At 50.4% G+C, this 24,295-nt stretch overlaps 10 protein-coding genes across 10 annotated transcripts; 5 read left to right on the forward strand and 5 right to left on the reverse strand.

Moving 5' to 3' along the window:
• Nucleotides 1–101: 101 nt before the first annotated feature.
• Nucleotides 102–2,511, forward strand: atE (Cytochrome P450 monooxygenase atE; the record flags this gene model as incomplete). The annotated part of the gene is made up of 9 exons (XM_066151483.1): nt 102–524; nt 1,153–1,164; nt 1,232–1,372; nt 1,426–1,504; nt 1,586–1,775; nt 1,865–1,943; nt 2,018–2,090; nt 2,165–2,403; nt 2,464–2,511. The coding sequence occupies 9 exons, from the start codon at nt 102–104 to the stop codon at nt 2,509–2,511; spliced, it is 1,284 nt and encodes a 427-aa protein (XP_066008931.1).
• A 631-nt stretch (nt 2,512–3,142) lies between these two features.
• Nucleotides 3,143–4,335, reverse strand: mcpII-4 (Metapyrocatechase 2; the record flags this gene model as incomplete). Its single annotated transcript, XM_032030438.1, has 2 exons — nt 3,143–3,529; nt 3,580–4,335. The coding sequence occupies 2 exons, from the start codon at nt 4,333–4,335 to the stop codon at nt 3,143–3,145; spliced, it is 1,143 nt and encodes a 380-aa protein (XP_031890289.1).
• Nucleotides 4,336–4,682: 347 nt separating this feature from the next.
• Nucleotides 4,683–5,625, forward strand: fahd2-5 (Fumarylacetoacetate hydrolase domain-containing protein 2; the record flags this gene model as incomplete). The annotated part of the gene is made up of 3 exons (XM_032030437.1): nt 4,683–4,853; nt 4,907–4,984; nt 5,041–5,625. The coding sequence occupies 3 exons, from the start codon at nt 4,683–4,685 to the stop codon at nt 5,623–5,625; spliced, it is 834 nt and encodes a 277-aa protein (XP_031890288.1).
• A 343-nt stretch (nt 5,626–5,968) lies between these two features.
• PLR_Lc1 (Bifunctional pinoresinol-lariciresinol reductase) lies at nt 5,969–6,940 on the forward strand (the record flags this gene model as incomplete). The annotated part of the gene is made up of 3 exons (XM_032030436.2): nt 5,969–6,013; nt 6,072–6,144; nt 6,210–6,940. 3 exons carry the CDS (start codon nt 5,969–5,971, stop codon nt 6,938–6,940), a joined length of 849 nt encoding a protein of 282 aa, XP_031890287.2.
• A 1,383-nt stretch (nt 6,941–8,323) lies between these two features.
• On the forward strand, nt 8,324–9,607 carry CGGC5_v005617 (uncharacterized protein; the record flags this gene model as incomplete). The annotated part of the gene is made up of 1 exon (XM_032030435.1): nt 8,324–9,607. One exon carries the CDS (start codon nt 8,324–8,326, stop codon nt 9,605–9,607), a length of 1,284 nt encoding a protein of 427 aa, XP_031890286.1.
• A 226-nt stretch (nt 9,608–9,833) lies between these two features.
• On the reverse strand, nt 9,834–10,383 carry CGGC5_v005618 (uncharacterized protein; the record flags this gene model as incomplete). Its single annotated transcript, XM_066151484.1, has 2 exons — nt 9,834–10,237; nt 10,293–10,383. The coding sequence occupies 2 exons, from the start codon at nt 10,381–10,383 to the stop codon at nt 9,834–9,836; spliced, it is 495 nt and encodes a 164-aa protein (XP_066008933.1).
• Nucleotides 10,384–11,053: 670 nt separating this feature from the next.
• Nucleotides 11,054–14,662, reverse strand: mask (Ankyrin repeat and KH domain-containing protein mask; the record flags this gene model as incomplete). The annotated part of the gene is made up of 3 exons (XM_066151485.1): nt 11,054–12,701; nt 12,770–13,337; nt 13,732–14,662. 3 exons carry the CDS (start codon nt 14,660–14,662, stop codon nt 11,054–11,056), a joined length of 3,147 nt encoding a protein of 1,048 aa, XP_066008932.1.
• Nucleotides 14,663–15,331: 669 nt separating this feature from the next.
• Nucleotides 15,332–17,751, reverse strand: CGGC5_v005620 (Secreted protein; the record flags this gene model as incomplete). Its single annotated transcript, XM_066151486.1, has 8 exons — nt 15,332–15,448; nt 15,514–16,203; nt 16,279–16,345; nt 16,396–16,903; nt 16,962–17,253; nt 17,303–17,426; nt 17,479–17,491; nt 17,550–17,751. The coding sequence occupies 8 exons, from the start codon at nt 17,749–17,751 to the stop codon at nt 15,332–15,334; spliced, it is 2,013 nt and encodes a 670-aa protein (XP_066009177.1).
• A 1,700-nt stretch (nt 17,752–19,451) lies between these two features.
• CGGC5_v005621 (uncharacterized protein) lies at nt 19,452–20,855 on the forward strand (the record flags this gene model as incomplete). Its single annotated transcript, XM_032030431.1, has 3 exons — nt 19,452–19,520; nt 19,572–20,328; nt 20,386–20,855. 3 exons carry the CDS (start codon nt 19,452–19,454, stop codon nt 20,853–20,855), a joined length of 1,296 nt encoding a protein of 431 aa, XP_031890282.1.
• A 614-nt stretch (nt 20,856–21,469) lies between these two features.
• cel3B (Beta-glucosidase cel3A) lies at nt 21,470–24,092 on the reverse strand (the record flags this gene model as incomplete). The annotated part of the gene is made up of 7 exons (XM_032030429.1): nt 21,470–22,387; nt 22,437–22,839; nt 22,891–23,285; nt 23,344–23,435; nt 23,488–23,553; nt 23,613–23,924; nt 23,996–24,092. 7 exons carry the CDS (start codon nt 24,090–24,092, stop codon nt 21,470–21,472), a joined length of 2,283 nt encoding a protein of 760 aa, XP_031890057.1.
• Nucleotides 24,093–24,295: the final 203 nt, after the last annotated feature.

The following is a 24,295-nucleotide window of genomic DNA, read 5'->3' on the forward strand; positions in this document are numbered from 1 at the left end:
GTTTCCTACGAGTAAAAGAATCTCCTCTCGAAAATAGTGCCTTCAACTTTTCAGCAACATTATAGCCCTTCGACCACATCCCTTATTGCTATCTATTCAAGATGGGATTGCTACAATTTGACACCACTGAGATCACAGGTGTCGCCTCGGGAACCACGAGTACTGTCGCCCTTGCGATTCTGGCTCTGGCGTTTTACTTGTGGACAGCGAAGGGATCGGCAATGCAGCACCTCCCTCCAGCTCCAAAGGGTTACCCATTTCTGGGAAATCTCATGGACGTTGTGAGCGCGGGTGGCTTGTTACATCTCAAGATGATTGCATGGGCTCGAGAGCATGGCGAGATCATTCGAGTCGTTCTTGGACCCAATACCGAGTATGTCATCAATTCCGACCGCGCTTGTGCCGCGATATTTCAAAAGAATGCAGCGATTTCATCTGAGCGGCCCGCCTGGCTTGTTGGACAGAAGTACATCACCAACTATGAAAGCATGGATCTTTTGGATGCCAGCAATCCCCGATGGAAGGTTAGATGTTCATGGATCTGGCAATTGATACAACGCATTTGCTGATATGTCATATCTTCACAGTTGCAACGGAAAATAGCACTCCAGAATCTCACAAGCGTTCAGCGTGCCGATGCTGGTCTGCCATTTTTGTATCACGAAACGCTGAAATTTCTACATCAGGTTGCGCAAGATCCAAATGCAGGCACAGAGAAACAGACGAATCTGTGGGATAGCATTGGGCGCTACGTTTATAGCACTTTCACATCCCAGCTTTACGGGCTCGAGGTCAGTTAGAGCAAAATGCAAGGAGTTGCCTTCACACTAATAGTGGTTCATCACAGATAACAAAACCTGATAGCGCAGCAAGCCAATATATTTTTGGTAGATTGTTATCCAAGGCCCAACTTGGTTAACTTGCAGACACTAACTCACCCCTTGTCAGAAAGTGCCATCGATGAGATAACATGTACAGTAAAATGCCATTCCTCTGCAGCTTCACCAATGCTCACTTAGACCCCAATTAGCGACAATCTCTGGTTTTTATATCGCCGACATCTTTACGGCGCTCGACTACCTGCCACTGGCTTTGAAGCCATGGGCCAAGAATGGCATCAAGAGACATAATTCTGACGTTGAATTTGTTCAGAACCGGATGAATGTAAGTCCACATGCTCCTCCGTCGTTCTCTCGGTTCATCTTTTGTGGAATACTGATGAATGAATCAGTACGCCAAGAAGCTTGTCAACTCCGGATCAGCTCCGGATTCCTTCATGACACGCGTTCTCACCAGTTCAGATAAGTCTGGTGCTAGTGAGACTGAGGCTGCCTATGTCGCCCTCAAATTGATAGCGGCCGCATCAGACACGGTAAGTATTATCGCAAATGATTCAACGTCACGCATAACAATAATTGTTTCTAGAGCCGCGTGAGTACATGGGTGTTCCTCGAGCAGATGATGATGAACCCTCGCGTTCAGCTGCACGCTAGAAAGTTGATAGGTTCGTACTTTCCAAAGAGCAAGAAATCCAGAATGCAGTGATTGTGGAGTTGCTACGAACCTTGACTGATTATCATCATAGACGATGCCGTAGGAGATAGACTGCCAGTTTGGGAAGACATCGAACGGATACCGTACGTGCGATATCTCATGAAAGAGACTTGGCGAATGCGCCCGCCTGTTGGAAATGCCCTCGCTCATCGTATCACCGCCGACATCGCCTACGAAGACTATGTCATCCCTGCAGGCTCTACTGTTCGACCAAATATTTGGTACGTTAAGAGACTTCCATCTTCAATCGTCAGAAAGACCTTGGCACATCAAGTTAGAACAGTTTTGATGCTGACTCTCTGTCAACCAGGGCGATTGGTAGAGATCTCAAGCGTCACCCGGATCCCGATACATTCAGACCAGAACGCTGGGAGGGCGACAAGTTGTCAGTGAGTTGATCTAGTCTTATTGCTCTTCGACATCACATCGATGGAGAAAAACCTAACCCGCACGCGATATTTAGACCCAGCAATCTGCGAACCTACCTGATGCCACCCAAAGAGACCACTTTGCGTTCGGAGTTGGCCGACGGTTTTGTGAGCACTCACTCCTTGGGACCTGACATCCCCATATGTTCCCTTCAGGCTCACAAACTCATGACGTTTCCCAGGCCCAGGTGTACAAGTTGCCGAAAGATCATTTGCCGTGGCCATCATGCGAACGCTATGGGCCTTTGACATTGGGGTTCGGCCCGGCACCCAAATGCCGTTAAACCCTGACGACTACATGGAGAAAGAACTTCCGGGAGTCCCTGGAAGCAGGCTTCCGCTGAGCCTGAAGGTCAGATCGGAGAGAAAGTCATTGATCGAGGAGGCATGGAAGAAAGAGTTGGCCGAATGGCAGGTCTATGTAGGTAACAACCTTCATCTTACGTGAGTCGAGTATCTACTGACATTGTCTCGACGTTAGGGGAACATGGATCTGGATCCTTTGGAGGAAGTACTGCGCGCACAGTAGTATGAGAACTGAATCATTACATCGTTTACCGATAATCGTCGCGATGCCTTGGTCCAAGAGTAGTAGGACGCTTCTGCAGGCACAGCTATCCATTAGCAACAAAGATCCGACATGCATTCTCTCATTTGCATCATTTCCTTAGATAGGTACTTGTACATATATTTTGCATTAACCCCACACTTTCGATTTGAACTTCCTTCAAACGTTCATTAGAAGACGTGGCAAGACATTGGTTGAATATTTCTCAGCCTCATTGATTCGATGGAAGCTTTTCTGTTTCCCACGAAGCAATGCGACAGCTTTCCATGCTTATGCGACTTTCGTGATCAGTGGAACTTATGATAATCAATTGAGCCAAAGAGAATCCAATGGGTCATTTATACCCGCTGTACGACAAGGTTCTGGAACTTGATCATCTTGATAATTGCTCCGAACCCTGAACTTACAAGCTCCGTTTCATTCCGGCCAGGTTGACGCTGACGGGCATCAGGTAAGGTCGATCGTGACAAAGAGTTGGTGTATAGTGCAGAGTTCTGAATGATCACGAACAGAGGAAGTGGCCAGTCAAGATAAATCAGACTCAGTCGAGGGTGAGATGAGCGTCTGTACTTGTGATCTAAGGTAGCTATCCTCATGGGACTGTAGCTGGGGGCCCCTCTGCACCCGGTGGTGGCCCAAGACTCTTTCCCATGTCCTCCTTGTTTCGAGTAAGAAATGCGTGCGGCAACATAGGCGCCCACATGGCGATATTGTTAGGGGAAGCTGGCTCTCGCTGGGGTGGATTGTTGCAATTCACCAGATCTCCGTCCGCGTAATGCTCCAGCACGAATCCGTCGTTGTCGAACCAGTAGTCAAAGATTTGGCTTCCAAGCAAGTGTCTGCCTATGCCCCAAACGAGTGACCATCCCTTTTTCAGGAGGAAGTTATGACCCTTCATCTCGCTGTCGAAGTCGTCGACCTCAAAGCTGCAGTGGTTTGCAGTGCAGGCCGTGACATCCCCAGCAGAGACGAAAAAGCTCTAGAAAACAGTCAACGCCAGTACGTCGAAGATGTATGGTTGGACCTTACGTGATGATCGACATATTTTTCACCTTTGTCAAGGTGCATAAATGTCATGACGTCCTTTCCGTTTTGAGGATTGAAGAGGGAGTCTGTTGCTGTGAGGGTGAGAGTATCGAAGTACCATTGACGGACTTTCTCGAAATCGTCATGGCTGACTTCATAACCGTAGTGTCCCAACTTGTGGACGTCGCTGGGCCCGTCGTCGAAGCGTTGGAATCCCCCCTTCCGAGACTTCGTATCCCAAGTGTTGTAGGTCAGCTTCTTTGGCACCTCGTCTTGGGCGATCTTGCGTTCGTGATGACCCCAGTGAAGGTGGACCAAGCCCCCCGCAGGGTCCGTCAGGGTGACCTTTTCGCCTCCTATGACATCTTCGGCCCTGGAAATGGGGGGAGCGCCCGGCAGTTCAGCTGCAGCCTTCAGGTCGTCATACGTGTCAACACTCCATCCGCCGCCAAGAAATGCTGGCTTGCCGTCCGCGGACTTCTCGGATATGTAGCAGGCCGGGCTTTCGCCGAAGCCGCGATACCAAATCTTGTCTGGCGTTGCCTGCACTCGTATGAGGCCAAAGTCGGTCAGAAATTTGTCCGCTGCGTCGATGTTCGTATGTGTGTACCATACATACATCAGGCTCTTGAGGTTGATTCTCTCAGGAATTGGAGACGCCATGGCCACGACAATGAGAAATAGTGGAGAAGGTTCTTGAGGTGGCAATTGGAAAAGAGGTCCGGAGCCCATGGGCGGCTTTTGGTGAAGTTCCTCCATGATCGCACAGGATATAACTCGTTTCGACGGCGTCGAAACGGGGAGACGGATGCCGAGCAGACTAGCCCCTGCACGCGTTGATCGGTCTCGGTCTCTCCGTCCCCAAAGCCCGGCACCCGCTGGAGCCGTCGCTCAAACTCTCCGAGAACGCGATCCGCAGGGCTTTTGGGGTTTCACGTAGGACTCCGGAATGATTGACTGACGTTAGCATATGAGCAAGTACCCCCGAGGAGGACTCTCTCTTCAAAAGCTGCAATGTTTATTTCGGCTCATCTCCAGAGTTACCTACAAGCACAAGTGAACCCTAAATTTTCAAGCTCATCTGATCACGAGAACAATATTTCATCATGTCATTTGACCGTTTGATTCGTTTCGTGGATGGGGAGGGCAGGACGTCGTACGGCGACTTGGCCAAGCCCCTGGCGGCTAAGGAGATAATTGGGATCCAGGTCAATGTCGTGGTCGGAAACTTACAGTACGGATTTACCAGGACAAACGAGAAACGCACAGTAGCAAAGGTCAGAAGTGCGCTTTCACCAATTGAGGTTGTGCGAGGTTAACGCTGTGATAGTTGCTTAACCCAGTTCCCGATGCACCTTCCGTACTATGTGCTGGTCTCAACTACAAGCTCCACTCCAATGAGACAAACGTACGAATGACCTCCGACGGTAATTTCGAGATGGCAAGCATCACTGACATGTTTAGGCAGTTCGTCATCCCGACAAAGCCCGTCATCTTCATGCGCCAGCTGAAAGGCTCACCGGTCCTCTCGACGACATTGTCGCCCACGATGATGCGCAGCCGATGTTGGATTACGAAGGCGAGCTAGTCTTCGTGTTGTCTAAAGATGCGAAGGATGTGAAGGAAGAGGACGCTCTCGATTATGTTTTGGGGTACACTATAGGTAACGACGTTTCTGCGAGAAGTCTAATCCCAGTGGAGATCTCGGGAAACCAGATGGGCCATTCTAAGTCGTTTGATACCTTCGGACCGATCGGCCCTTGTATCGCTTCTACAAAGCTGATTCCCGACCCCCAAGCACTCCATCTGGTAACCAAGGTCAATGGAGAAAAGAGACAGGATACTCAGACAAGGGAAATGATATTTAGCGTCAAGCAGCTAATCGCTTACGCGTCGAAGAACCGCACTCTCAAACAAGGGACAGTGGTCATGACTGGCACACCCAACGGCGTTGGCTGGTTTTCAAACGGTTTGCTGGGCCATGGGGATGTAGTTGACGTTGAAATCAGCGAAATTGGATCCATTTCCAACAAGGTCGTGTTCAAATGAGGTAAATCATTCCATAGGTTCTCCCGGACAAAATTGAAATGTTCTTCACTTGACAAAATACTTGCTTTCCCACTTGACATACTAAAAACGCCGAGAAACCTCTAATTCAGTGACCAGCGGTTTGTGATGTTCTGGACCGCCTTTCGGATAGGCCTGGCGAGTTTGCCGAAGCGGACACCGTACTCGGGTATTTCAGACCGACGGCCGGCTTAGCCTTCGGCTTCCATTAAAGGGTGTGCACGACAAGGAATGCCTCAAATACCGATGGCGACTTCTTAAATACACAAGATCGCACAGAGAATTGCTTGCCCAATCACATTACATTTTCTCTGGAGTAGCGAAGATGGCTTCCGTAAGCCAGGAAATCCGAAACGTTGCAGTCGTCGGTGTAAGTGTTCGAACACCGGAATGAACATGCTGTAGGGCTTATGACTAACCAGGAATAGGGTTCCGGTCTACTCGGGTCTTTGATTTCGAAAGAACTCATCCAATCTGGTTTATTCAATGTCACTATTCTGAGTAGGGGACAGGGAGTTGACGCCGGCCTCGGTGCAAATCTAGCCATTGTCGACTACAACAATAAGAGAGTCTTGTCAAGGCACTAGCGGGCCAGGATGCTGTCGTGAGCGCACTCTCAAGGGAGGCAATTCCGCTTCAAATCCCATTGATTGACGCAGCGGCTACCGCCGGCGTCAAGAGATTCATTCCATCCGAATTCGGATCGAACCTACAAGATCCTCAAATACGAACGTTTCCGAACTACAAACACAAGGTTCAAGTGGAAGAATACTTGGAACAGAAGGCAAGGTCTCACGGCATAAATTACACTTACATCTACAACAACGTGTTCATCGACTTGTCAATCGAGACCGGAGTTGTCCTTGACCTCAAAGAGCGAAAAGCGCGTTTGTACAACGGAGGGGAACGGGCGGTCTCTATGATCACGATGCCGACGGCGGCACGAGCAGTTGTCGCCGTCCTTAAGCACTCAGCAGAAACCAAGAATCGACCCGTTTATATCCACGAAGGACTAATGTCCCAAAAGCAAATACTCGGTCATGCGAAAGAAGTCATCTCGAAGGGAGAATGGCGCGAGGAACAGGTTCACCTGGACGAACTTGAGAAGCATCTTGCTGCACAGCCAACTGTGGACGGGTCCAAGATGGGCGTTTTCCACGTGTACGCTGTGAAGGGCGCATTTGGTGACGGGCTTGGGAACCAGTATGGAGAGACTGATAACCAACTATTGGGGATACAGCCATTGTCTGAAGAAGGCTTCAAGGAAATGTTGGCTGATATTTTTGCGAAGAACTAAGGCCGAAGCGAATTTACGTCCAGTTCAGAAGTCATGAATGTCAACCTTCAACGGTCGCCCATGCGTATATCCGCAACTCTCGTCACCTCAGGCTGTACACCATGTCGTAATCAACCTCCTGCTTCTGCAATAATTGTACAAGTCCAGTCTAGCTATTTCCAGGTCAAATAACGTCCGAGGTCCGTCGACCGTCAAGACGCACCTTCAATGATATCATCCAGACCAATCAACCGACCCTTGCTCGACCACTGGACGATCATTGGGGGGCTTGGAAAAAGTCGGAGCAGAACACGGCGTTTTCGCGATTCGGCCCTTTGGCGCCGGTTCTAGTGCGTGCGTGGGCCACGACGGTCGGGGCTCGGAGTGCAGACGCCGAAAGGCCTTTAAAGCTCGGGGGCCAGACCGAGAGGCGAAGCGGGCATGGACGGCTATGGCTCCACCAAGTTTCCTGGGGATGCAAACAATTGAAGTGGTTCAGAAATGCATTATAAAGCATGAAGCGTCTCTACAGCTTCTCTGGCCTTGGCCTCTTGGACGTGGATTTTCGAAAGAAGCCGAAATATTTGAGAGAAACTTCTCCTTTGTACTTATTGTCTGCCGCTATCCGTGACATAAATTCCACCATACGCAAGGAATCAGTGACCTGCATCCGTGCATTTTCTTCATAGGAAAGCACAGCAGAGTAGTAGGTGATTCTGCGGTTCTTCATTGCGCAAGTGAGAATGAGGAGATAATCCGCGTATTATAGCAAGGACAAAGTTCTTCATCCATTGAAACAACAGCCTGTGTAGGTGACTGCTTAGGCGCTCCACTGTGTTGCCCCGGCGGTCGTATGTCCTACCAGCTTGACTCGCGCACCCAGGGTACGGGAACCGTCAGGACTGCTCGAAAGAGACGAAACCCCTGAGCGGCTGCCTGGCCCGGGAATCCGTTCTGTAATTTAGAGTTTGTAGATGCACATTAGCCAGACCGGCAAGCGATCTGGCTCAACCAACCGGCCTAACTCTCGCAGCTTCTGTCACTACTTGAGACATTCCAGTTGTTCTAAATGCGGTCAAGCAGCCCTATAATCCCACAGTTTTATACCACTCAGAATTCTCCCGTTCAGCCGACCCTGGCCTGTTGCCTATGCGGCACAGGTACCGTGCGTCAGGGGATACCATTTTGCACCAGACGACACACACGGACAACATCACGATGTGAAAATCACAGCCGAGGCAGCTGGTAGTACATCGTAGATTTTGCATCCAAGACCGCGCCTCAAATACTGCAGGTTTCAGCTGCGATCTATGCATCATTCTCTTGGAACCTTCATCTTAACAATTGGTATACATCTCGCGACACTATCAACTCAGCCAGCCATTTCCACGATAACGTCCCATCATGTCCCCTATTTCTGAGTTACCAGCTTCCATTCTAGAGAAAATCTTCACACTATTCTGCCCGCATTGCCATCCTCCTCCTTCGTCATCAACTTGTTGGGGCATGTACTGCAACGACAGCTGCCCAATCGGAAGACCCGAGCATGAGAGACGTCTTGCACTTGTCAACCTCTGCCTGACGAACAAACCGCTGAACTCAGTTGCCACTCCGATTTTGTATCATCGATTCCACCGGAGGAACGAGATCGCGTTTGCGAGAACACTATTCAAATGGCGTCCGGATCTCACACAGCATGTGAAGTCGCTGCACCTGGGCTCGGACGATGAGCTCACCTTCACATCTGGAAACGATGAACTAGTACTCAAAGAAGTGACGACCCAGCTCGATCACCTGCGCATATCACAAGACGAGCCCAAGGAGGATGAAACAATGCTTCTGAGCCTGTTCATCGGCAAGTGCACCAATATCGAGGACCTATGTCTCACTGTCACCTGGAACGGATACTACGACCCCGTACCATTCTGCCCTCCAGGATCTCTGCGGAATCTGAAGAGACTCTCCCTATCACACTGGGATGATAACGGTGGTTTTGATCTCGCTTATGCGACGGAGATCTTCCTTGCTGCACCGAACATTACATCAGTTTTTGCATACGCCGTGATCGAGGTCGGTATGGGCTTGAAAATGGCGAACGTCACAGAAATCACCCTTCGGAACAGCTTCCTCCAAATTGACGCGGTCAATCGACTACTGAAACAACTCCCGAGCCTGGAAAAGCTTACTTATTATGGTGGAGACGCCGGCATTATGGATGGGGAAACACCTCCAAGGGCGCGCGATGTGCAAGAAGCCATCCTGAAGCATGCGCCGAAGTTGAAGTTCTTAAAGCTCTTGATGCTCGAAGACGATAATTCGTATTATCGAGACGATGGTATTACCGATGAAGATATGATGAGATCATTGAGGGGGTTGGAACAGTTGCAAGAGCTGCGTCTCGACGCGCAATATCTCGTTGTCCCCTGTTACGAGGAAGATGAGACAGACATGGAACCGCGGATGCTGGTGAACATGTTGCCTGACTCAATAAGACTTGTGGGAATCGAGTGCGGTTATTCTACATGTAGCACGAGGACCCTTCTGCCGGCAATTCTGGAACTCGGGAGGGTTTGTCAAGTCGAGTTCCCGCACTTGACAACGGTGCGTGTTTCTATTCTAGACGATTTGGAAGAGGCACGGGAGCTTTTTGAGAGTAAAGGAGTCGAGTTTATCACTGAGTATGTATAAGAGTTCGATTGATTGGAAATTTCACAATATTCTGTTTACCTATTATTTTGAAAAGTCTCGACTGGTGATGGGACTTTTGGATGTCTGCTCATCGTAAAGCTTGACCATAAACTTCGTTCCTAGTCTTCGCATAAGTCCAGCCACGAAAGAAGCACATCGTTCCTCGCCAGCAAACCTTGGAACCAGGCAGTGCGATATTGTTGCGTGAAGAAACAGCAGCTAGGATCTAGTCGGAATCCGACTCCTCTTTAATCTTCAAACCATCGGTCAAATCGTAAAGCATCCCTGCCAAAGTCTCCTCCAGGCCATCGCGCCGCAGCTCAAATATTCCATCATCCGGGTCGTAAGCCACTTGGTCAACATCGTCCTGAAGTACAAGCCAAGCCGCTAGCAGCGCACCCTCCACGAACCAAGTCTTCCGCTCCTCTAGATCCGGAAACGGCTCCTTGTAAGAACCGAGTTGGCGCTCCTGGGCCTTGAAAGCTTCAGTCCATCGCCTTTCCCACTTTTCAAAGGCCTCAATCCAAGCAGAGGAATATCGATGTTTTAGACTCCGAAGGTCAATGTAAAACTCGCCCTCGGGGTTAACAGGCCATCTTGGACGATACCACAAGGCGGAGGTGCCGTAGTCTGGGTCAATCAGGTAGCGGTAGCCAGACTGAGAGGGATGGTGGCCTGGACTAACAGAATCGAGTTGGGGTCTTGGCAAGTCGCCGGGGCGTGAATCTGGCACCATTGGCGGCTTGGATACGGACGAGGCTTCGTATTTCAAACATTCTGAATAAGACCCAGTTGCAATTTGCGTGTTTGATAGTGTTGTAGAGTCTTTGAGGCGGAGGCAGACCTGTCTTCCTGATTGGCATTCTAAGACCAAGCCGTAAGACGTTTCGAAAGAGAAGTAAATTGTTGTAGATTGAGACCGTGCAAGTGGCACAAGAGCTTGAAGTGAGGTGATGTCAGCCATTGTGAGTCTGTGACAAATAATGATGAGTTGATTGAGACAAAATGTGAAGATCGTGAAACACCACCTCCTGCGGGGAATGTGGCATGTATTAGTATTTGGTCATAGGGGCTGAGGTGTGGCTGTGAGATCATTAAGCACCAACAACTCATCTTCTCACTGATAAGGACGGCTCACCAGGCGGGATTAGTCCAACTTCACCAACAACGAAAGGAAAACTTCGCGATATTTTGGGAAATCTCAGGACAAAGTGAGTCACGCACGATAACACGAATCATCCCATCATAGCGGCAAATTCCAACAGAAATTGGGTAGTAGAGACAGTAATAGGCCTGTTGCGGGAGGCACTCTTTAGGAACATAGACGAAAACCAGGCCAACAAAGGTTTGACCTGAACACATGTCCCCACAATGGTATCGGCGCTAAGTTCCAACAGAACTTTCTCTGGTAGACAAGCGCTTATGTCGATGGGACCAACCGCGCCATCAGCGGATGCCCCCTTGGGACATGATGGCCAAGACCGCGCCATTATCGAGAAGAAGCTGGATAATCTCGTCTCGATTCTGGTCTGCAAGTGTGGCGGCTGTCAGAGCGTTCCCAGACTGGTTTTGTACGTTCACATCTGCTCCGTGACGTAAGAGTAACCGCGTGAAGTCGACGTAACCGCGAGCTGATGCAATGAGGAGAGGTGTATTCCAGGGCCAGGCAAAAGATTCAAGAATAGAATCATCGCTGCGTACGTTGACGTCAGCTCCGTGGTTCACAAGCCGCGTTGCAATATTAAGATGTCCGTTTCTTAAAGAACTCAGAATGGCGTTTTCACCAAAGTCGGGGCTAAAGGCGTTGACATCGGCTCCATAATCGAGAAGCAGTTTTACAATTCCGTCATAGCCCTTTCGGGAGGCTCGCGGAATAGCCTCGCCGCTGTGAATATTGACGTCTGCTCCTCGCTTGAGAAGTACTTCGACAGTTTCCAAGAATCCATTCATCGATGCCGCCGACAAAGCATCGTCATATTCGTCACATATGTTAATGTCTGCACCGTTGTCCAAAAGGAGTTCAACAACCTCTCGATGACCGCGCTCAGCAGCACCTACTAGAGCGGGGTGATGACAGAATTCGTTCTTGCGGCTGTGAGTGTCTGCTCCATGACTTAACAGCAACTTGACAACTTCCACGTGTCCTTCTTGTGAAGCGAGCTGCAGAGCGCCGCCGTAAACCTTTTCGTGAGCGGTGAACTCTGATAGTCTAGCAAGAAGCTGCTCAACGATGTCCTGGAGGCCGGAAGAAGATGCACCTTGTAGAGCACCCATACAACCATGACGAGTATCAACATCCACATTTCGTAGCATCAAGACCCTTGCCGTTCTCCGTAGCCCTTTGCGGCAAGCGAAATATAGACCGCACTGCTCCCATGGTGCGAGGCGATAGGTTTCAAGAGGATTCTTCCAGTCTCTCCAGAGCGCATATCCTCGTGAATCTTGTAAAATAGTCGCTGCCTTCTCGGCGATGTCATCCGGTTCTCCAGTGAGATGGGCGAGGTTTATCCATTCCAAAACAACAAATTCCAATAGGGGAAACTTTTGCGCAATCTGGATCTTCGCTGTTGACTCCGCCATAAAAGAACGGCCTAGGTTTTGAGAACGCAAATTCTCTGCGCATTCAATTGCTGCTTCTCTGACGCTCCAAAAGTATGCGATACATGTATTCAAGATACTGACTGAAGCGCTGACTTTTTGGAAGCCGTCCTGGGCGCTCAGAAGGTACTCTCTGACGGAGAAATGAGCAAGTTGTACAGAAGTCCTATTAGTTTTGGCGTTCTTTCCGATCGAGATAAGGCTAGGGCATGGTTTTAGGATATCTCTAGGGATGAACATCCTGTCTCTTATCTCAAAGCCTTGTGGACGGACGGCCACGATATCCACAGCTGCCTCGAGAGTAAAGGGCCTTGACGAAAAAACAAGAAACTTCAGAAGGCGCGTTGATTTGTCCTTTCGATGGTTGGGAATTCGCTCCAGTATCCGCTCGTAAGTTTCGTTGAGAGTCCGTGGCAGGCAACTAAGGATTGATACAATTTCATCATGATCAATACAGCTTTCAAGACTGTCTAGCTGGCAGGCTGCCCATCTAAACCTGTAATATATGTAATCAGTAACACCTTCCCATAAATATTTTTCCTTATACTTGGATTTCTGACTCACATTCCGTCAGCCTTTGTCCCGATCTCATCACTAATTCGCTGAAGCGTTGACGGGGCTGAGGTCCACTTCTCAAATCCAGGTCTCTCCTTGAGACTACTTTGAACGAACGACTGAATGTCGGCGTTCATCGACTCTGTCTGCAGTGAAAAACAGTTAATATCCTGTATAAGAGGAATTATCTGTTGATTAAACTCCGCTTCAGGTCGGGCGGTCATGATGAGCTTAACATGGTCAAGATCAGGAACAGCGACGAATTCTTTGATCCATTTGAGCAGTCTTCCTCTTTCGGAGCATTCGTCAAGTGCATCCAAGAAAACGTAGGTTTGGGGTGAACCACTGAACACTCTCAGAAGACAGTCAGACAGAGCAACGCTATCAGGCTGGTCTCGGCCCTCATTGCAACGCTTGAAAAGGTCCTCGAGTTCCGGAATTGATTTAGGCTGAAATACGTATAGCTGGAGTACTAGTGCTCGCAGCATATTGTCGAGAGTCTGTTTTCGGTCATCGCTGAAATCGAAGAAGAAATGAAGCGCAATCCTTTCGGGCCCCTGTGTGATGTGATCATAGGCTGTCGTGATTAGAATAGTTTTCCCACATCCTGGCAGTCCATATAACCAGACACATCGACGGGACCCGGATTTCCACTCTCGGAAAAGTGATGATTCAAGAAACCATACGCCGGTGCCTTTGTGTCGAAGCTCTCGAGCACGGTTCGCATTCGTAGATGAATCTGGAGGGGCCAACCATAGTTTGATGGTTTCTGCTTGCTGGGTTGACTCCATTTTCCGAAACGCCGCTGTTACTTCAAGCATGGAGTGAAGGTGATGAGCTTGGTTGATTTCGACTAGAATTACGTCAGAATGTAGGAAACGAGGAGCGACTGATAGAATGCAATGACTAACTGGATCGAAGCGTCTCAGCGAGCCTTGTCTCTATTTTAATCTTAGAAGGCGAAATCTGACCCAGAAGGTCTTTCGCATAAGCCGCAGCAACCATCGAAGCAAATCCTTGCCAGGACTTATTCTTGTGGGTGTCCGAGTAGTCGCAAATACCACGCACTACCAGACACGGGAAATGGTTCATCAGGCCTGCCGCTTCCATCTCGAAACAAAGAACACCCTTATCAGCCGCAAGCTTATCCCTAATCTGGGCGTTCTTTATCACCTGGTTTCCAGACGCAATCAGGCCGAAATGAATTGCCGGGTCGTCGTCAAATTCACTTCGTTGGCGCCTGGGTACCAGTTGGGCCGGATCATCGCTACAATCCTGCAGGCAATCTGATGTCGAATCGGGAGGATGCGTCACGTTGGGTTGGTAAAGCCTGTCGCTTATTCCCGGAGGGCGAGAGTGTGATTTGCGCAAGCGTGGATAACGCTTGAGTGCCTCTTCAATCTTGGAATCAAGTTGATGTCCATCCATGGCATAGTCGGACTCCAGCCCATTCACTGCAGCCAGCAGCACTTGGGGTGGTTGGTTGAGGGCTCCCGTTTCCACAAACGAACCATTCTGCATACTCTTCCCGTAATCATATTGAAATACACCGCCCTTGCCGCCGCTTCGGCTGCTAACAACGATATCACCAAGTCGGATGTCATGATTCTCGCTGGGAGCACCGCCGGCAATCCCGACCATTAGACCGACACGGACGTTCGGAAAACTATGCACCATGTTCCTTGCAACAGTGGCAGCAGTAGTGGTGCCATACTCTCCCTTGGGAAGAACAGCAATGACGACGTTGTGCTGCCCCATCCGACCAAGGGCGTAATTGTTGTCATCGTTCTGTGCTACTCCCTCGGGCTTGCCATGGCTCTCGTCAAGGAATGCGCGAGCAGCGACGAATTCTGTATTGATGGCACAAATCCAGCCAATCGTATATTCTTCGAGGTTTGGCATCGTTGTAGGAGCGCTGCCTCTGTCGAGTTGAGAGCAGCGAAACGAGAGTGTTAGCGCAGGTAGGCGAAAGAAGTAGTAGGAGAGGAAAACTTGCGAGAACTGGACCATTAGGCAAAGGCCAGCTGACAACCCCGCAGCAATTTCAGATGCCTTACGGAGTGAACGATCGAGTGCGGCGGCAAAGAATCAGGCGACCTATCATATCGTCTGCAGAGCTATCGACTTCCTAATTGTAAGCTCTCTCGCAGATGTGCAGATGTAGGTTGCTGTCAAGTGTTTTCTATTGGTGGGCGCATAAGGTGCCAAGAGTAATACTTGTTGTCGCGGCCGAAATGGCCCAGAATTGCCCTGTTGTTGCGCAGCCTGATCTCCCTCTCTAATTTAGAAGCGACCATTTGAGTTGCGACCTACTTGATCATCAAGCATTTGAGGCGACGGATGATATCTCATAGTTGAGAAGAGGCGAAAGGATTGATACTGTTCGGTTTATTTGCTAGGGCCCAATGTTATGTGCATGTATTTGAAACTATGTACTCGTTTCGCAAGTGAGCACAGGCATCCGAGTGGTTTTCTGCGAGTGTTTCCTTGAGTGCGAAAGCCAGAGGTGAGCTATCCCCCATGAATAGGCAGTCAAATTAAGGACAATTACGGTCCTAGTCGCTTTCTTTCTCAAGCGGTCGTAGTGTTGTATCCAATCCCCAATCCGACAGGGCAATTGGGCATGTTGGCCTGCCAGGAAGCACTCTCCTTTGCATACTTGGGCAAGTAGGAGTTGGTCGTGAATGTCTAGCAATGTGTTAGTCTCCAACCGTCTGTTCCGAACAGCATTTACGCCGCGAGAGTGAACTTACGCTTGGAAGATAGTAAGAAACGTCAGCAGAGGTGTAGTTGGCTCCCAAAGACTGCAAAACAGTCACAACTGAACCGGCAATATAGTCCAGGAAGATCAAGTCAATCTTGGTATCATCTGAAATTGAGCCGTCAGCAGGGAAGCTGCCGTTGGCCTGGAAGAAGTTGGGGTAGTCGTAGATCGGGATCTTGCTATGAATGGTGTCGTCGCCGTCGGTGCCGAAATCATCGGATGTGGTGTATCCCGGAGTAATGTCCTGGCGACGAACGATACGGCCTCCAGCGTAAGATCGCTTCGCAAAGTGGTCGTTGGTGACTGGAGGATCGATGCAGCTATCGACAGAAGACAGAGCAGGGTTGATGTGGCTGAAGCCGAACGAATCCTCGGTCAAGTAACGCTTCCTCTTGGAAGGGAAAGCTCCCGATTCCAAGTTGCTGAGAATCTGGCTGGCATACGACCAGGGGACGTCGGGGATGTACTCGAAAGCGTCGGTGAAGGGAGAGACGATGAAGGAGGAGTCGTAGTCGAAGGGGCCTTGGGCAAGGTCGAATCGGATATGGCCGGTGTTGGCGATGATGATTCTCGGCGTGGACTTTCTCTCCTCTGTGATGATCGTGGCTGCGAGAGCAGTGGTTGTGAAATTGAACATGGATCCTTCAGACATGAAAGGCGCACAATCGATGCACCAAGTCTGGGGGGCACAGCCGTAAAGAGTCGTCAGATTGAGGTTCTTGCGCTCAGATGTGATCTCTTGAGTGACACTGACGCCCTTGGACGTGTTGAAGGCCTTAGCCTGGCTACCGACGGCGTGGTACTCGAACGTCAGAGTGTTCCTGGTATAACTGTTAATCATCTGCAAATTTTAGTCCCATCATGATCTTACCAGTCCAGGTAGCGACGGAAGTAGGTCATGGTGGAGTTGCCAGTCGCAGAGGCAAGGCTGCTCGAGGACGTTGTCGTGGCCACAGCAACCGCCTTCTGGGCAGGGTGAGGGACACCCTTGGGATATACCGCGCCCTTGTAGTTGTCGGACTTGATGCCAGACATGGAAAGAAAGCCCAGGGTCTCGCAGTACCTTCCGGACTCGAGAGCAGTCGACTTGTCATCGTAAACGGCGAAGTCACGGATATGGGTGTGACCACCGAAGAACTGAACAGGTGTGTCAGGCTTGATGGCTCGGATCGCGTCGAAAACAGTCTTCAGCGTGCTGCTGCTCTGAGTAGGTCGGACAGGGTTGTGGCCGATGACCAGGTAAAGATCAACAGGCTCGCTGTAATCGACAGCGCTCAAGAACCAGGGCTGCTTGACCATGGTCGCGGCCTTGGTGACGACTGAGGCATTGGAGTTGCCGGTGAAGTCAAACAGAACACCAAACGCCATGATTCTGAGACCTAGAAAGATCATTAGATTCCTATGAGACAGCAACAGTATTTCGTAAGAGCAACTTACCCTTCGGTGTGGTGAAATAACGGTACTGCTTGCCAATGTACTCAAGCGCGCCCGTGCTGGGGTTGCGGATTTGGACATTGCTAGTGACATATCTATCACCGTAGACCTTGGCGAATTGACTAAAAGTCTCATATGCGATGCTGGAAATGTACAGCTCGTGGTTACCAATGGCCAGCACATCATAGTCGATGTTCTCGAAAATGGGGTTCGAAATTTGGCCATTGACACCGGTGCCGTTCGCGTAGGTGGAAACACCAGTGGCGTCGCTGAGGCCTGCACCGTCATGCAAATCCTAATATTGTCAACATCATTGCGCCGAGAGTGAGATCGCTTCTACATACTCCAGTGTCGACGACCAACAAATCAACGTCGAGGTCTTCGGCCTTCTGGCGCATGTGCTTGACGAAGCTCACGAAGTCACCCCAATCGGCCCCATAGTTCTGCTCACGGATGTGGCCTTCCAGCCTGCATGGCTGAGTCAGTATGCGATTATTAGAATTTCCGGTCAAGGACGAACCAGCCATGAGTATCTAGACCACCATTGTCAGCTTGTATTCTTGCAACCGAGTATCACTGAACGCGACGTACCAGTCGTATGGAGAAAGTTCAATTGACCCCACGACAGAGGGCCGCGAGGGGCGACTGCAGCAGCCTGGGCATCAGGTTGCGCCCTGCGAACATGTCTCGTCAACACCACATCCCTCTCGGGGTGTTCGCAGCTATCGCAGGCCAAGACCGGGGTGGTGATGGCAAAGCCAAGCGACGCCCAGATGGTATTCGTAAAACGCATCTTGAGAACTCTAAAACGACCAATCCAATGAAAGAACGAGTCAGGCCGCGCAAAGAACGAGAGGAAAACCGACGGCCACCTGGAGATGCAAGCGTTTCCCGACGGGCGGGTGTTGCATGCAGCCAAGCTTTTAAGAGGATGCAGCTCCCGCGCAAACAAGCTTTTCTTGGCGACCGCCGCCCGCCGGTATCTTTGCACGCATCATTCCGCGCTGACGCGGCGAGCCGATAAACGCTCATCCATGTGGCGGCCGAAGTCGCATTGGCTATCATCCAGAGAATGAGATTGCCCGGGCACGTGGGGGGGATCAGCATTCATGAATCGATGCTACTGAGCTTCCTATTGCCGTCTAGCGCAGCCAATATCCGCCGTCAGCGACCCGCACCGTATCTCGTGTATCTGCCGTTATTGCCGGTGGCCACTGAGCGATTGCGGCCGAACCACGGGAAACTGCGAATGTGGTGTTTGGGAAGAGGCAATTACGTAGACATTTCGAGATGCAGAGTTGTTTATTAATCATGACGGTCGCAAGTTCTTAGGGCTCTTCAAAGGACCGGCGCGTCGCGATGGTGAACAAGAGCCGCCGGAATAGTGCCCACTCATACCCCGGACAGTGAGATTGGCGACTTCGCGGAAATTGTGGAATCTCACTGATTGCCAATTGTTCCTCTTTATTTCCGTCTTCAGTATGCAATAGGCCAAAGTTTTTGCGAACAAAAATGTGTTGTTCCACTTGCACATCCAAACACTCTTGATTCCATCCTTATTGGATTCGTATTTGTGGAAAAAATGATTTAATGAGGTTCGAAGCTTGATCAGAGGTATCCCTGAAAACTCCAGCCATAATTGAGGTTACAACCTAAGACATGTGGTTCATCGACCCATCTACAAACAGGAATTGCAAATATCAAGAATCTCCAAGGCCCTAACCTTACCAATGATAATAGGAATTTCATTCTGCTAATCTGCTTACGGCAAGTTAAAAGAAGCTTGGTACAATGGCATATGGGGAAGCATATCCGTAATCCTGCGATAGATGATTAAATGGTGGTTTGATGTGAATGAGAATAACTGAACATGATGAGAGGGTGATCCCAAGATAGTGCTGCAATACAGACGTCAAACAGCCAATAACAGTAATTCACGAAGCTCAACTACATGATTGTCTTGGTGAACTCTGAAGCCAATATGCATCTGTGCGGCACAGTTTAGGCAGAAATGGCTGATTTACGTGTGGGTTGAAACAGTATTTCCAGGCAGCAACGGGCTTTTGGCAAGGATCGCGGCTGACAATGGCATCAGTCAACGATTAGAAAAGCCTTGGCTTAACCAAAGAGCGTGATGTTGATTGGCACCGGAGAGACCGGATGGGATCCGATTCGCTTCCTTTAAAATCACATATTTCAATATCGTGAACATGCAACATCCCAATTGAGAGGACGAGCAGTTTTCTGCTGTTCGCCTTCCAAATTGGTGTTCTGACTCAACTAGGTATTGCAAGGGAAGGAGCAAATTCGATTGTGATTACTGGCTTGGTAAGAGCTACGTGGAGTGTGATCAAAAGAAATCTCTCCACGCCCAATAGCAAGAGACTCGTGGCATATTTAAAACAATCCCAAGTTCCCTTTACCTCAAAACTCCGCACTCTTATTTCAACGTCAACAACATACGATATTTTTGACAACTCATCTCTCTCCATTATGAATCACGAACAATTTCAAGAGCGTCTTGACTTCGTCAGGAATACCGTAATTGGGTTCGGTCTCGAGGTAAGAGCCACTCCTCCCTCTCAACGCCCAGGTTATTGATACCGGATACAGCCCACCGAAATCACACCCGTAGAATACCAAGAGGACGTTCCATTCCCCTACAACAACTTCATCTACAAAATCAATTTGGCCAAGCCAGCCACCAAGGACAATTTCCTTGATACTGGCTCGCACACCACGCTTCCGCCAGAGGGAGGCATCTCAACCATCGTCATGCGGCTAGCTAATCCCAAAGCCATGGACATCATCCAGGATAATCGAGTCGAGAACGAGGTCGCAGCGATGTACATCGCTCGCCAGGGCCTCCAAGCTTTCAAACCTGATGCCGCCGGGCTCATCCCGGCCATCTTTGCGTGGAGTTCAGCTCAAGGCGCAGGTGATGGCTATGACTGGACTTTGATGGAGTTCAAGCACGGCGTGCCGCTTGACACCAAGTTCAAGGACCTATCAGACGATGAGAAGAAGACTGTGCTTGGTCAGATTGCAGATGTCTTCACAGGTATTCAACGAGCGCCGTTACCTGAGAGCATCAAGTTGCATGGCGGATTGACCATCGATGAGTCTGGAAATATCGTGGGTGGCAAGATGACGATTCTGGAAGGGGCACCATGGAATTCGTACACCGACTTTTGGAAGTCCAAGTTGGAATTTTGCCTGCGCGATGCGGATGGGAGCTCGAATCTGCAAGGTTGGAAGCCTAACGGTGTTCGCGAACGTATCAACAAGTTCATTCTGAGTGGACTTGACCGGTATCTTGCTGGAGCTGGCGTCGATGAAACGCAACGCGTGCTGATTCACGGCGACCTCAGTAAGTCAGGGGCGGACTATTGCTCTCCCGAGATATGTTTATTAACATGAACATCAGCCACCAACAACATTCAATACGACCCTGCAACAAAACAGATCACGGGAGTTCTTGATTTTGACTGGGCTTACATCTCTCATCCAGCCCATGAGTTCTTCACCTCTTTTGGAGACATTGGAGGCAGCACGAACGGCGGCACTGCACGGGACTCCGACTTGAGCGATGGTAAAATTGCCAAAGCAATGCTGGCGGGCAACTTCGACATCTCCGATCTGCCAGAAGAGGCGGTCGGGCAACTTGCGAGAGCAAAGGCATGGGATGATGCATTGGCTGAGAGAGGGGCGCTGAGACCAAGTGAAATTGCTGGCATGGCTGCTCTCGAACAACTTCGAAAGCTGGAGAGCCTTCTTGCTCCATTCGCGCTACATCACCCAGTCATGTTGAAGAGGAAGACGCCGGAGCAGATTGTGGAGATGCGGGCTGCTGGTGAGAAGGAGTTGATTGAATGCCTAGAGAGTTTCGGATACTGATACAATAGGAAAGGTTCACCAGACAATTCTCTCGGGAGCCACAAGTCTCAAAATAAGCTGTCAGACTTGAAGATTAAAGGTCTTTCAAGGGACATGAATGTGTTGATAGCGATGGGCTTGTGTGGTGCCAATCCTGGTCCTGGTCGAACTTGTCTCCACTTGAGGTCCACGAGGGCTAAACCCACGTAACATATTCCACATTTTCGGCTGAAGCGCTCACACCAGCCCATTGCAGCTGGATCAACTCAATTGGTCTATTAGTCTAGTTGGTTAGGACGTCGGATTCTGATGATATCAGAACTTTCCGTAAGCCCAGGTTCGAATCCTGGATGGACCTACTTTTTGCTTTTTGAGCCTTGATAGTACATGTGTAGGGATATGTCGAGTAACGTGGGCCGTTTGGGGGGCCTTTCGCGTTTTTTCTGTTAGACAGAAAAGCCACTTCTTTTCCTTGGAGTTATACCTCTTTTAAGATAACGAACAGGACAGATATGTGTCCGAGAGCGCACTCGAAGGGGGCTTGAAGGAATGGGGGACAACGTGAACTGATCACCATATTTGGACTTAGTATTAAAGATTCGAGACAAAACCTCCAGCACTGAGAGAGATCTGGCTCAAATAGAAAGGGCCTGCGAGAGAGGCAAGTCCCGGCTGCTCGCACCCACGAACACGGTGTACTCGCCCTCCTGAAGAGTCCACTTTTGAGCCACAACATCCCAAACACTCAAATCCCGCCTCGTCAACTCAAACTGCAAGTCCGCGCCCTGTCCATTTTCAAGAGCCACCTTTTCAAACCCACGAAGCTGTTTCGGTGGGCTGTTCGGAATGGCAACATACAGCTGCGCGACTTCCTCTCCCGCGCGGGACCCAGTGTTATTCAGCGTGGCGTGAACAGTTGCGACGGTAGACCACAACGCATCGGAGTTCGCCGCGAAGCCTGGCTGGATCTCCTGCTTCTTGACAGAGATTGATGAGTATTCGAAGCTGGTGTAACTCAGTCCATACCCAAACTCGTATCTCGGAGTGACGTTCTTAGCATCGAAGTCGCGGTAATCAATGTAAACGCCCTCCGTGAAGTCGCACTGCGGACTCGTCGTGTTCGTCTCGCCACGCCCACAGGGCTTGTAGACAGAGTAGTCGCTCTCGTTCTTGGCGAGGGTGTAGGGGAGCTTTCCGGAGAAGGAGGCCTCGCCGTAGAGGAGCTGCATGAGCGCTTCACCGCTGTCTTGGCCGGGAAGATGGGCGATGACGGTGGCGGTGACGTTGGGGTGGTCGATCCACTGGTCGACGAGACGGATGCCGGCGGCGTGAATGATGACGATGGTGTTGGGGCATTTGGAGGCGACGCTGAGGACGAGACCGTCGCTGAAGTCGTCGTGGAGGCCGTCGCGGTCCCAGCCTTCCGTTGCCATGGCGTTGATGAAGACGAGGCAGACGTCACTGGCGGCGTTGACGTCGGGATTGGGAGATGTGAGGTCCCAGTTTACCCAGCTACCGTCTTTGGCTGCTCTGTGCTGGATGGAGCTGAGGGGCTGCGATGGGTCAGTTAGATCCGATGATGCTTGGAGAGGTCTGGCTTACATCGAGGATATAAGACGGCGCATTGGCGGCAGCGCGGCCTCCACTGACGATGGTTCCTCCCTTGGCCGCTTGGTCGAAGTGTCTTTCCGTGCCTAGCACGGCCTGGCCCATCTCTGGAGAGGAGTAGTAGCCAAGCTCAAACAGCTTGTCAGTGTTCTTCGTGTCGGGTACCGTGGCATCATACCCAAAGACCGAGATCATGTTGGGTGCTTTAGCGAAGGGAAGGGCACTGTCCTCATTCTTCACGAGGACGTGTCCGGCAATTGCGCCCTCGAGAATGTTTGACCTCGAGTCTGGGTCGCGAGCATCAACTTGCTCGTGAGGCTCTGTGAGATTCTTCATACCAATCCCGGGAGTGGGGAAGTCTGAGTCCTGGCCAACAAGATACCAGGCCGCAAGAATTCTGGAAGAGGTTAATGACGTCTCTTGGATTGTTTGAATTGGGATGAATTACCTTGTAGCCATATCCGTCACTCGAGACTCGTCGACGGTACCATTGTTGACAGCATCGGTCAAGTTCTGACCAAAACTTCCCCCAAGAGGCATGACCATGTCCAGACCAGAATTGGCACTCTGGAGGTTGTGTTGCGCGTTCCAGTCGAGAAGCACAAACCCATCGAACTCGAGCTCACCCTTGAGGACGCCGTTCATGAGTTTGCTGTTTTCGCAACCGTAGGTGTTGTTGATTCTGTTGTAGGAACACATGATGGATGCAGCACCGGCCTTGACGCCGTCGACAAAAGGCCAGAGGTAGAACTCATGCAGGGTCTTGTCATCGATGTTGGACGATGCGGCTTCGACGCCGAAGTATGGCCTTCTGTAGGTTTCTTGCTCGTTTCCGATGAAGTGCTATCAAGCAAGGTCAGTAACAGGTTTTTTTGTCGCAATTTGAGCTTAAAAAACGCACCTTAAGGTTGGCAATGACACCGGCATCTTGGTGACCAATGATGGTCTCCGCGTTGAGCTGTCCCGACAAGTACGGATCAACCGAGAAACCCTCTATGCACGATTTTAGTGTCCGAATTCGGGAGTCGCGGTACGAATTTCTTACCCCAGTTTCTGCCACCAAGAGGTGATCTTCCAAGAGGACCTGCATTAGGTCCAAGTAGAACATTTACTAAGCAAGGGCGTCAGTTACGTGCTCAAGATGGAGGTTGTCAGCTTCTTTGCACTCACCTCCCTTGGTTTTGAACTCCTTTCCCATCCAATACCCACGATGATAGGTTAGGTTCTTGTCCCAAGTGGCGCCGATGTGCAAAGCTGAAGGATACGAGTTGACCAGGTCGGTCGCTCTCACGCCATTGCCTGCGTCATGAAGGCACATCCCAGGCCACCCCAGCCGCGGGATTGACCCGGTATTGCCAGCACAAACATTGTCGCTCGCAAACCCACGGGTAATATTCACCTTCTCCTCCAGGGTCAATTGGTCTACTAATTTGCGCGCGCTGGCGTACGCATCTTTCCAGACACCTGATCCCTTCCCAGATGCTATTTCGCAATTACGTCAGTTGTTGATTTGTTGACGCGCACAGGGCTGTTGGACGGGCAACGTGACTTACGCGACGGGTAAACTTCTGGCGACTGCGCGACGGCTGCGACGCCTGTCGAAAGCGCGAGAAGCTGCGCAAGAGCAGCCAAGCTTCCAGTCGACCACATTCCGAACGGGTTGACTCTCGAAAAGTCGGGTGGTGAGACAAGGCGTCGGCCACGATGGCTGTGAGTACCTATGTATCTATGTATGGTCACTGAAGCCCCGTTTAATACGTTATGTAACAACACGGACTTATATAAATCCCCGAAGAGTAGCCGGCTCACCGCTGGTGCGACGATCGAATCGGTGCGTTTCTCGGCCGAGCCAA

The sequence above is a fragment of the Colletotrichum fructicola genome, assembly GCF_000319635.2.
Source record: "Colletotrichum fructicola Nara gc5 chromosome Unknown KSG_Nara_v1_contig03, whole genome shotgun sequence".
NCBI lineage: Eukaryota > Fungi > Ascomycota > Sordariomycetes > Glomerellales > Glomerellaceae > Colletotrichum > Colletotrichum fructicola.